The sequence below is a fragment of the Stegastes partitus genome, unplaced genomic scaffold (assembly GCF_000690725.1).
Source record: "Stegastes partitus isolate 25-593 unplaced genomic scaffold, Stegastes_partitus-1.0.2 Scaffold1922, whole genome shotgun sequence".
Lineage (NCBI taxonomy): Eukaryota > Metazoa > Chordata > Actinopteri > Pomacentridae > Stegastes > Stegastes partitus.
Genome location: NW_007579653.1, coordinates 3,304 through 16,367, shown reverse-complemented (window position 1 = coordinate 16,367; position 13,064 = coordinate 3,304). Strand labels below are relative to the sequence as shown.

General features: G+C 41.9%; 1 protein-coding gene across 1 annotated transcript; it reads left to right on the top strand.

The window, feature by feature from the left end:
* Positions 1 to 1,354: 1,354 nt before the first annotated feature.
* Positions 1,355 to 12,700, top strand: LOC103373198 (androgen-induced gene 1 protein-like; the record flags this gene model as incomplete). Its single annotated transcript, XM_008303039.1, has 3 exons — positions 1,355 to 1,674; positions 8,888 to 9,043; positions 12,599 to 12,700. Coding segments are annotated over exons 1-3 (399 nt in total), but the record flags the coding sequence as incomplete, so codon positions are not given.
* Positions 12,701 to 13,064: the final 364 nt, after the last annotated feature.

Below are 13,064 nucleotides of genomic sequence, written 5' to 3'. Positions count from 1 at the left end.
AGCTGACGGAGTGATGAACGGTCGTTCTCTCAAATATTTTGTACACTTATTTCTGCAGTGACTTCCTGGCTTTAAGCTGTTAGCTAATGCTATGCTAGGTTAGCATAACTACAGCCATGTTATTGCTAACATAAACAAACAGGAAGTAGCTTAAGTTAGGTTAGCACAACTTTAGCAATGCAACGTAAATGAAAAGCATGACCTAAGCAACCAAGCACATGTAGTCATGACACATGGCAAAGAGTGTTAAAGTGAAACAGCAGACATGCTGAGTCATTGTTTATGTCACAACGTCGTTATGAACTTATCTGTCAGTAGCTCCACTCAGCCCACTCCTGTAATGCTGCCTGGCTGGAGCTTCCTCCTGAACTACTGAGAAGACGGCGGTGAGGACTGAATGGAGTCAGAGGTCAACATAACCTCCTTGGAGGAGGTAACAACAGGAAGCCTGGCATACTTTCTCCTTTCAGCACTAGCGGCTATAACTTATGAGAAGTGTGTGCAGAGTCAGATGCACACAGAGGATGCTCACTTCACTTTGGCAGTCATCTGGCAAGAATACACCAAACAAATACCTGCAAAACCTACTAACCGGACCATCAGTTGTTGAAGTCCTCGCTTAGCTGCAGGGCGCGTCTGGGCATCTCAGTGCAGTGAGGAACGTCTACGTGGATCACGTGACCAACCGAGGATAGATCTGAATTCTTATTTTTATTATTGTTTTATTTATTATTTTGAGCCACACAGACTTTCACACACACAATCAACTTTGACAGAAGGGGACTGTCCATATTAGAGATTAAACCCTACAAAAATGTTATGAAATACTTCTTTATCTGACTGTAGCACATAATAAGACTGAGACCTTACAGTGTTAATTATTACGGGGAATAACCACGCTCACAATCAGTAAACAAATACACCAATAAGATAAGATAAGCCTTTATTTATCTCACAGTGGAGAAATTCACAGTGTTTTCAGCAGCAGTACACACACACACATAGATACACACACTAGAAAGAAGAAAAACTGCAAACATAAGTATAAAAATACACATAAAAAGAGAAGCGCAAGCACAAATTATATAAAAAATTAGGATATCAAATACATAGAAAATAATAATAATAATAATAAACAGTGCAAAAGCAAATATATATATATATATACATACATGCCATAGAAAAATAATAAATAAATACATAAATTAATTAATTAATACAAAATTATATAGACAGTGTGAATATGAAAATCGGCACTTAAAAAAAAATCATGTGTTAAATCAGGTGTTTCATTCACTGTAAAGAAATATAACGGTCTAACAGAGCGCGTGCAGGCAGGATTACAGCCCTCCCTCCCCATTACATCATCACCATAACACGGAAGCAGTAGCAGCAGTGGGGGGCAGGAGAGGCGCGGAGAGACGGAGAGGTGAAGACAGGTAAAAAACACCGATAAATAGGGCCGTTAGAGGGGCAGAAACAAGCGCAAAGAGGTAACGAGAGACGGGCAGACGGACACACAGAGCGAGCATCATGGCGCTGATTCCCTCGCAGGTTCTCCGGGTCGCCATCCTGCTGTCTTACTTCTCCATCCTCTGCCACTACAAAGCCCTGGACATGCCGGCACACCAGACCTACGGAGGCAGCTGGAAGTTCCTGACCTTCATCGACTTGGTGAGATTTCGCCTTTCGTTTAATTTCCAGCCCGAACAGCTCCGTGAAGTGAACGCAAAGGTCGCAGCGCTGCGGGAGCTGCTTTGTGTTGTGGTCAGGTCGGACTGGTTATTCAGCGTTTCTGCCTCCGTGGCCGCTCTGCTCGGAGGATTCACTCGTCCCCGAGGGGGAGGGACGTGCTAATATTTGCTCTGAATTACACTAAACAGTGACTGGAGTCGCTTTGAAGCCCCCAGCGTGGGTTTGAGGAGGGCTGAGTGTGTCATGTCTGAACCCGGAACAGGTGCTGTGCTTCGGAATGTCTCCGGTCGTAAATGCGTCCTCTTAGGCGGGAGCGCGCCGCGCGTTCACGAACGATTGTAAAAAAACAAAAAAGAAAAACTCCCATTTGGTGACTGATCACACATTATGAGGATGGAGGGGTCAGAAAAGGGGGAGAGCTGTTTGTTTTAACTCTGAGCCTGATCCAGAATTTACTGTAAATAAAAAAACAAAACTGCAAATGATGGCAGTTTATAATGATCTGATGATTATTTTCTTGATTATTTGTTGTGTGTTGTGATGCTTGCTGAGGAAGAGTTTCAAACTTGAAATGAGTTGCCCTCCAGAATAAAGTGACATTAAGAGACCTGGATTCACCAGGCCAGTGTTAGGAATTCTGCATAGCAAATACTTAAGGGCCTTGGTGATGTAAATTTTGTCATTTGTCCAAATTCGTTACGATCTGTGTGAACGTTTCTACAGATCTCTGCAAACGTCAGTATGCACCCCCAAAATTTGCGCTTGCATGGTTACTAAGGAACAACTCTAACTCTTGCATCCATATATGCACACTTCAAAAGCAGACATGCACGTTTCTCTGTTCATACTACAATAGATCTGAGCATGCACTCACATTAACCCCTTTTTATGTAATTACAGAACAGCCGCTACTTACTGATTGGACTGTAGTACCATGTCTGAATACGATTCACAAGATGTGCTGGGCCCAGTGGCAGATATAACACAGGATTTCTGGAGAATTTAGAACTTGCCACTGTGTTTGGTCTCCGTCAACGAAAAGCTACAAATCAAATCACCTCCAGAGCAGGGTAGCAACCACTACAATTACAACGCTGTTAATAATGAATTGTAAAGGTGTGCATGGCCGAGAATCTCCTCGAAACAAGTATTTGTTTTCAGCACCACTTGTTACATGCACGGTCACAAATTTTTAACTCATGGTCAAAGCAGAACTCAGCAGGATTTGCAATCATTGGTTGCAAAAGCAAAGTCATTGTACTGCACAGTTTTGCGTTGGTGCTCTTGCGCTACCACACACAGTACATTAGTTGGGTAGAGTGTAGCTTTGAGGTGGTGTCAGGCCACATGGCTGCTACAAAAAGCACTTTTTATCAATGTTCTTTACTGTACTTAAAAAGCTACTCTACGTATCAGTTGAGGGGCAGCAGCAGGCTACATATTAGTCCTCATAATCAGTGTTGTTGATTCTGAAGTCAAATTAAATCAGGACTTTACACTGGAAGAGCAGAAGCTCAAAGAAGACACAAAGACACACACACACAGCTCTCATTCATCCCAAACAATGCCTGCATACATGCGCTCACAAAGAGGCACTTCAGTTGGAGGCCAACACACAAATGCAGCATGTCAGCTTTAAAGTTAGAGTGAAGTAGTTGTGGAACGCTAGACTTTCAGGAACATATTTAGCCAAAGGTTAGCTTTTACTAATAACTAATGTCTTTGTTTGAAGGATAAATCATCAGACATTTTCTGAGTTGTTTCTTTGTATTTCATTGATTCCTGAGATTTTTTCCAATTTTGTTTGCAGTGTTTGAACTTCAGCCTACTGCTTGAAACGCTTTAGTGTTATGGAAGCAATGGAAAAAATACAGGATGAGAGGAGAAATAATAGTTTGCAGAGGTGTGATCTCTTTCTTTGTGATACGTCTTGTTTATCCTGTGATGTACAAACAGGTCTCTGGTTTGTGCTTTGATTTGGAAAAGTTCAGTTTTTCTTCTTTAACTCCAATGACCAAATTATTTTTTTCCACATTTCTGTGACCAGTGACTGAAGAGAATATGCACCACCTATGATATCCCTCTCTATGTACTTGTTGACGGACTGTTTTAGCTGATGATCTGATCACGTCCTACACTGACATTCACAGGGTCAGTACATGTTCTCAATGACCATGTGAGTGGGACTTTGAAAGCAGACTGCAGATATGCATATGGTTCTATTTATAAAACAATGGATTCATGCTGGGGCTGCAAGGTGGCTCAGTGGTTAGCATCGTTGCCTCGCAGCAAGAAGATCGCCGGTTCGCATTCTGGTGAGGACACCCGGGATCTTTCTGCATGGAGTTTGCATGTTCTCCCCGTGCATCGTGGGTTCTCTCCGGGTTCTCTGGCTTCCTCCCAGACAGTCCAAAAACATGTTGAGGTTAATTGGTGATTCTAAATTGTCCTGGTGACCTGTCCAGGGTGTCCCCTGCGTTCGCCCTGAGTCAGCTGGGATAGACTCCAGCCCCCCACGACCCTAGTCAGGATTAAGCGGTGTATAGATAATGCATGGATGGATGGATGGATTGATTCATGCTGGTCTGCTCAGATGGTTGTATCTAATACATTGGGCAAGTTTTACAGCATATAGCAGGTACTTACAGATTGGATTTTAGCACTGTGTCTGTGTGTATTCCTGAGGTGTGTTGGTCACAGTGGGCGGACGTAGCGCAGAATGTCTGGAGAATTTCGTGCTTCCCTCTGTATTTGACCTCCATCAATGGAAAGCATATAAAAATAAGAGCTCCTCCCAAGTCTCCAGTGAGTACTTCAATAACGATTCTTTAAATGATAAACCATAAAGGTGTGTATGAGCACCATTTCATTGCAAATGCACAGTCAGCACATTTGCAGTGCAGACATATGCACGGTCACAAATTTTTTGGCAGCAGCACACAGGCTGGATTAGGGTGGATGATAAAATTTGAGAGAGGGATGAAAGAAGCCATCTATGTCAAACTGGAAAGACCATCCCTCAACAGAGGTGGAGGTCTGAGGCATCATCTCTCACCTGTTTACAATTCAGTCCTACGGTCTGTCCCCAGGAAGATGAAACTGCCTTCCCACCTAGCCTCAAAAGACCCTAACGAACCCCTTTGTGGCAGGGGGAGCACTAACGACTCACATAACGAGGGGGAGGAGCAACAAACCCCCAATTGAAACCGAAACTCAAGTGTTAATGACTCCCAACTAGTCAGTCAGACCTGATGAAGCTTCTTGGATGAGAGCTGAAACGTCTTCAAGGAACTCAAGCAAGTCCAGTTGGTACGATTAATCTACCAGTATAGCCCTGACCTGGATGACTGAGAATCTTCACAGACATGATAAAATTTATGTCATGCATACACTTGCAAAGCTTGCATTAGCCGTAGGTCAGCTAAGTTACTCTCCTGTTTTTTTTCTTTTAAATCGCACCAATGCACGAGCACCAAATGTGTCGACCAGATTTTCCGACCACATTTACTGATGTCTTTGCCACAGATTTTAATGAAGATGTCACTGTAGTCTCTGCTCCTATTGAAGACAGGCAGTCTAAAGCTCCTGCCATCCGTGTCCCAACAATAAACCTTCTTTCAAAGTCCCTCAAATCTTTTCCTCTTTCCATTGTGATACAAAATCATAATCAGCTGTGCCTGCTCAGCATTTTCATACACGGAGCCACAGAGCATGACTGGATGGTAATTGCTTAATTGTACCATGCAGGGCACCTGAGTGGAAGCATCTGCATTCATTATGTTTCTCCTCTCATTTACTCAGAGTTTCCCTTATATTTGTCACCCGTCTGTATATACTAATTAGCTATAATAAAAATGATAAATGGTGTGTATGAATTTATCAAAGAAAATATTAATAATAGGCCAACAAAGCTAATAAACATAGCTTTCTTAGCAGTTAAAGCCAAAATAATCCCCTCTGAAGAGCTTGTGTGTGTGTGTGTGTGTGTGTGTAGGTGTGTGTGTGTGTGCGCATGAGAAATAGCTGTGTCATATTTTCCACATTAGCCCTCTCCTCCTGGTTAACTGTGCTGTTAAAGACCTGTACACACCAGCAGCCAGGAAACACACAGTGCTGCAACATCTGGCTCCTAATCATACAGTGTGTGTGTGTGTGTGTGTGTGTGTGTGTGTATGTGTGTGTGTTTGTTTGTGCCAGTTTCTCATGAGCAACATGAAACCCTGCACATGGGTGTACAGAAACGCGATTGCTTTTAGATTCATTTCAGAAATAATTGTGTGCGGCTCCTACAGCGCCTCGTCGCTCGCCGAGCTCTCACAGAAAACCAATATTTATGTAGCAGGCAACTACTTAAGACAGCCTCGGATTTGTGTGACTGTCAATAGAAATTTCAGTTAGTCGACACACACAGACAGACGTTTCACTACCAACTATAAAATGCCATTATTCAGACAATGGGATCATATACATGCAGAAGCACTCGCATAACTCTGCATGAATCGGCATCTGATAGCTTTAAAAGTGCCTCCAATGACGAGCTGTCCCCACACCCACTGGGCGACACTTTATACCCCCACAGGGAGCGCGGAGGAGAGGAGACGAGGGCAGTGGAGGAGAGATGGGCGTGTGCATCCTCTCCATCTTTCCCTGAAAAAGGAGGGTCACGTCCATCATTGTGAACATATTGATGAGAGTGTTTCATTACACGGAGATGGAGGTTAAAATACTGAGCTGGTTTTCTCTCCTACCGCAATCCATTTAATGTCATACAGCTTCTTCTGAAATGGAGTATTTGAAATTCATGATCAAAGTGAAGTATTTTTAGTGCATGTTGAAAGAAGCCGTGTGTGGTTTTATTGAAATATTGTCTTGGGAAGAGGAGTTTTTGTTGGGTTTTTTTTGCAGAAAGGCCGCAGTGTTTCCTGTTGTTGGAGGCTTTATTCATGGTGGACAAACCCTGCAGCAGAGAGTTGGAGCTGTTAGGGAAGTCATTTTTGCACAATAATGCGAGATTGTGACAGACTTTTTAATCAGAGGACTGTTTTAAATGTAGTTCCACATTACTGGAAGACAGCTTTAGCTTATTACCAACAACAATAGGGAGACAGGCTGGTTTTCTTTCTTTCTTTCTTTGTCTGAAAAGTGACAGATTTGTGGTGTCCTTACTCTTCATTATGACACAGCTGCTGGGGATGTTTTTTTTTTTTTTGTTAAATTAACAGTAGATACAATATGCTGCCTTTAAAAACGAAGCTGTATTTTAACATGGAAAGTCAAGTGGAGAATATGTTTGGCATTCAAGTGGTTTAAGTTCGAGAGCACTGTTGCTAAGCGACATGCAATAAAATGGAAATATCCTTCCTCCCTTTTGAGGATAGAAAATGATTTTGTATTCATTGGATCTTACCATTAAGTTCAAGAAAAGAGTAAACCAAAAAAAATAGAACTTATTTAAAAGCCAACTGTTAAAAAAAAGGCACCATTCATGAATTTGGAGCTTTTGGAAAGTTTCTGTGTGCAAAGTTTTAAATACCATGTCTCTCCAGTCATTGATTAAACCCATTAAAAACATCCCTGTAAGTGAAAATAACATATTTAGAAGCTTTTCTTCAATGAAAATCATATCTTCCTGCTTTTAAATGACTTAGATTTAACTCTACACTGTTGCCTCTTCTAGAATATGCAGATCTATAAAGCCCCTGCCTCTCTGTCCTCTCACCCCTCCCCTAACTGCTTCTGCTCGAGCACACCAGCTCACCTACAATTCTGCTCAAACACTGTAGAACTACTCTGCATTACACAGTGGCAGGTTGCAATGTTGGAGTAGTTCAGACATACATGTTCTGGCTGGAATCTGCAGAAGTATAATGATACAGAAAGTCTCACCCTGCAAGTCGACAGCATTGGTTCTTGTCTGAATCTGTGTTTTTAGACCGAGTTGCTGCCTGATGTTATTGTTATTAAGCATGGACCACCGTCACACATATGCTCCAAGTTCACTTTTGATCTCAGCACCGGAGGAACACTTGATAAAGCAAAAGTAATAACCAGTGTTTCTGCCAGTGTACTACACACCTAACCAGGCCTCAAGCTACATTTAAAAGCTGGTAGCTAAAAAGAAGTGATAGAAAATAGTAAAATTCATAGTTAAAATAATCAGTTATTTATTTTAATAATCAAAATATTAGTTGACTGCCAAGTAGTTTATAGTTGCAGTCCTGGTTTGTTAAGTATGAAACCTTCGAGGTCTGAATCTGTGTTTGTGAGATTGTCGTTGGTACGCTCTAGTTTTAACAAAAAGATACACAATCATTGCATTAACTGCTTATTTTGCTTCCAGCATATTAATAAAAAAAACATATAGACATGGTAACAAGGTGTAAAACTTGATTTTCACTAAATGGGGTCTTTGAAAATCATCTCAAAAATGATATTCAGAAATGATACAGGAATATACAGTAAGGTTCATAATGTAAGAGGCAAACACTCCAGTGGAGTTACACAGACGCAAGTTCAGTCTGGGTGACACTGAAACAAAAAGAGATGTTCAATCAAGTAAAAAATGGGAACATTTGACCGAGCGTTGGCTTTGTGGCTCCACTTCATGAACATATTTCAATAATCAAACATCAGCGGGGTATGAAGTAAAATGTCAGAAAGGACTTCTTGTAAGCTCGGAGATCAGTCACAGGCTGAGATATTAAACAAACACAGCACCAGCTCACTCCTGCACATTGGCAGCCAGATGCAGCTAACGTCTGTACAGTCAGTACATTGGCGGTTTGTGGTGAATAAACACAAACCACACAAACACTCCGTGGCCATATTTGTGTAGCACACTGGTTCTCCAGCTGGCTGCATTCTGACATGCTCGTCTTCGATCGAAATCGGTTTTTCAAGCCCCCTCTCTTGAAGGTACTGAAATGACCTTGGGGTAATGCTTGAAATGACTGACTGAAGTGAAAGTTGGCAGACAGGTTAAGGAAAATGGGTAGACCTCCAGATGTAATGATTCCTTTGGCTCCCATTCAGTTTCTCATCCTCCTTTGCCTCCCTCTGTCCCCTCTTTCTTCTTCTTGCAAAATTGACTGTCTGCTCTCTGGCTTTCTGCCCCCTCTTTTCCTCTCTTTGTCATGTGGAACTGTTTCAGCTGCTGGGGAGCTTGCTGAACGCTCTCTGTTTCTCTCTGCAGGTGATCCAGGCTGTGTTTTTTGGACTGTGTGTCCTGATCGATGTGTCCAGTCTGCTGACTAAGGGAGGCGACAGCAGGGAGCAGGAGCGGCAGCTGAGGAAGCTGATTGGCCTGCGGGACTGGATGATGGCCGTCCTGGCCTTCCCCGTCGGAGCGGTGAGGAGCGAGCACACACACACACACACACACACACACTAGCCTGGGGACGGATCAGCCTCCCTTGCAGGAATCAAAGGCGTGTATAATGTATTTGCAGTATAATCAAGTCTCTGTCACTCTCTGCTTTTCTTACGACCTCTCTCGCCCTTATTTTCTTCTTCCTAAGGGTGTTGGCAGTTTTCTGTCCACCTCTAATAATAGAGATTCTTAGTGTCAGTGGCCTCATTGTTGGATGAGATTTTCAAATCACCACACGGAGCAAAAGGCCATTTGTTAGCATTTTTTTTCAGGTTCATCACATGGTTTAGTTAGCCAGCAGCTGTCTAAGAGAGCTCGATGGTTTACTCAACAGCAACAATAAACTATTCAGCACCGTCTCAGAGTTATTTAAAGCTCTCCAGAAGGTCTGTCTGCAAACAAAGATACTGATCAACAAAGGTAAGAAGTTTGTTTATTAGAAATTCAAAAATGTGTCTACAGTATGAGATCTGAACACTGTCAACCCAGCAGGGAGGTTCGATGGTGAAACAGGAGATTTCAAGTATATGTGACCTCTTAAAAAACAAAGAGAAATAATTATTGCCAAAAAATTATGCTTCAAAGCCCCAAACATTTTGTGGGTTTCTTCAGTGGAGGATTTGCTGTGTTTTTCTGTTTTACATTATCATCACGAATAGAGACAATGATGTCGCTGTCATTTTCTATCATCATCCTCATAAACACATTTGAACAAGAAACTTTTTTTGTTATAGCAGTGTACCATTTGCCTTATGCAAAGCCTTTGGTTGTTGTAATGTGATAACTTGTTGTCAGAACATAAACTTTTCACGTGATAAATAAACTGAGGACAATTTCACATGATTTTTGTTCCACTTCAAGTTCTACTTCATGCTTGGACGAAGACATTGTGAGGTTCTGCTAGTGAGCACTATGGATAATACAGTGATGAGTGATGTATCCATGGAGTTTTCCATGACCCTCCTGCTGATCATTGACAGTAGATGCTGGGCTGCCTCCAGAGCTTCAGACACATACTTCCTTGTTCTTGTTTACAGCCCCATTCTTTTCAAAGCCTTTCTTTGCGTATATAGAGATATCATAATATCGTCCACCGTGGTCAGTAAGAGTTACTTGGGAGTGAACCACACTTTTAATAAAGACAGTTATTTTCGATTCACTGAGTTTATCTAGAGCGAAAGGGACACATTTTGGTCGGTGGAATGAAAAGAATTAAGGTTCAAAGACTATCCCAAGTGTCAACATGTCTATTTGGACCTTCAGCGGTGCATATCAGCTGAATCTAGCTGTGAATAAACAGAACAGAGGAAACAGTGTGGAGTCATCCTCTGTTGCTTCAGACAGCCAGACTGTGACCTCTGTCTGATCCTCAGGCTGTTCTCACAACGCTGGCAGACTCCACCTCAGGTTCACACACGCACATGCACGAGCCCACAAAAGCACGCATACACACACACACACACACTTTTATTGGAGATTTTAGTTGGCAAGGTGCCCTGTTCATGCCACATTGCAGAACTCGTATGGCCGTCTGACCATTACCATATCCTAGTTTTCCACACATGCACAAAGTCATGAATATGCACACTATACACCCTCCGACACTAATCAAACGCAGTTGATCTCTAGCTGCCCCCAAGCAACCTGAGTGCCAGTCAGATTGCTGCAATAGTTGAGGCTACGAAACATCCTCTCTCTGACACACACACACACACACACACCTATACAAGCAGTCGGCTGGCATGTTTCCATGTGAGTGACTTGGGCACACAGTTCAGTTTACACACAGTACAATAGATATGATTATCACCACAGCTAATGCCTGAAACCTTGCCTGACCGATACGGGAACGGCGTGCATGCCTGCGTATGTGTGTATAGCTCCAGTTGTATGTATATAATCTACACATCCAAATCTGTGCAGAGGCATATATCACGGGCATCACGGTGCAATATGGTGGAAAAATGTGGAAGTCAGTTTGTGTGTGTGTGTCACATAGGAACAAAGTGTGTGCGTGTTTCCTGCCACCACCGGCCTGTTGAAAGCAGAGAACATGCCGGTCAGGGTACAATAGTGGGGGGTTGGTTCAGATGCCTTGAACTGGAACCCAGATGACGGTAAGGTAATTCCACCCCCGTCCTGCAGAACATGGTCTGGCCTTCATCCAAAACGTGGAGATACATTAGACCGAGAGGTTGTTGGCTTATGGTGTGTCCAGGACATGCAGGACAGAAGGTGGCTTTAACAGTCAGGTGTCCCACCAGGAAGCTCTCAGTGTGCAGAAGACACACGGGGAACCAGGTGACCCCCCGAATCAGATGGATTTACAATGTAGAAAGCATATCACAAGATGGGCACAAAGTGTAAAGTTTGGCCTGATGGTGGTGCAAGAGGCCCTGTTGTTGTGTAATACAAACCTTGAGCTCAGTGGTAACAAAAAGCATTCTAACATCTAACATTACCACAACAGTAAACATGATGACATGCAAGCATGACATCAACAGTTCAAGCTAAATATTAGCATGTTAACACACACATTTTAAGTATGCAACATCTTCCATGCTGCTGTCGTAACATTTTAAACAGTAGCATGTTAACAGGCTAACATCAAAATATCTTGTCCTGAGCTGAAGTAGAATTTTCTAACAGCAACTTTGACCTGCCGTTGAAACTACTGTAGATACCAGGGTTCATCTTCTTGAGACCATGACTGCAATTCTTTAAATTCTACTGAGGAAGTATGCTGTATTTTTTGTTCTTGCCGAAGTAGCACAACAAAAATGTTCCTTCTAAACCACAAAACTCGTTGGTGGGTTGGAAAGACATGTTACCTTATAAACACCAAAGTCAAACCATTTGTCAGAGCCAGAAACTGTCCAAAAAAAAAGTCTGATTTTCAATATTAATCAGTCTTTAACCTAATTTTCGGGTTCTGTCAGGATCATTAACCAAATCAGAATTAGTTTATTCTACATGTATCATTCATAAGTTCGCCAAAAATGCAGTTTGCTCTAACGAGATTAACAAATATAAAGTCTGACTACGTCAACTGCAACTAACAGTCACATGACTAAAATACTTATATGATTTATGGAGATGTAACTATACTGCACAAAAGACATTTTCAGTTTTCTCTACTTCTATCCATGTTTTTTCTGTTTTCATGGAGATGTAGGACTTTATATTGCAGGGGGGGAAAAAACAACCCATAGTGAGAATAAATGTGAATAAATGTTAAGAGGGTTAATTGATTGTCCCCTTTCAAAAGAAAATAGCCCCGTGGAGGTAGCTACAAAGAATTAAAGAAAGGCAAAACACTGTGACACAGTGTAATAAAATGTAAGCGGTGAATATGAGGATTATTTCTTATCTCTGACCTGACAGCAGAGCAGAAGTTGTGTAAATAGCAACAAGTTTTATGTTGCTGCATACTAAATGTCAGTGTTTTTGTGCAGCTTTTTGTCATTGTTATGTGTCCTTCTGGGCTCTGGTTGCTAACTTTGTGTTTTCTTTTCTCTCTGTCTCGCTGTCTAGTTTGTGGTGTTCACGTTCTGGAGTCTCTACCTGTACGACAGAGACCTGGTGTACCCCAGACTACTGGACAACTTCATTCCTCAGTGGCTTAACCACGGCATGGTGAGTCGCATCTTCTGTACTTATTATTTTGCACACATTTCAGGCACAGTCATGCAGTAATAAGTAAAAGGATGCAGATAAGATAAGAACAACAGAATACAGTTGATAAAACAAAGACAATGTAAAAAGTGCAGTAAATGTTTTAAAATTCCTTTCATTAGGGAGGATTTGAGGTTTATATTAACTAGGAGAAGAGTTCCCATTGGTCAGAAGGAAAATTTAAGACTGCAACTCTTCTGGTCACATCACTCATGAACTGCCTGCGTCTTATTTATTTTCGCCCATGCTTGTAAATCTTATTTATATAGTGTTTTTTATTTCATTTCAAGTGTGCATGTGAAGATCATAAAACTCTCGAGAGTAG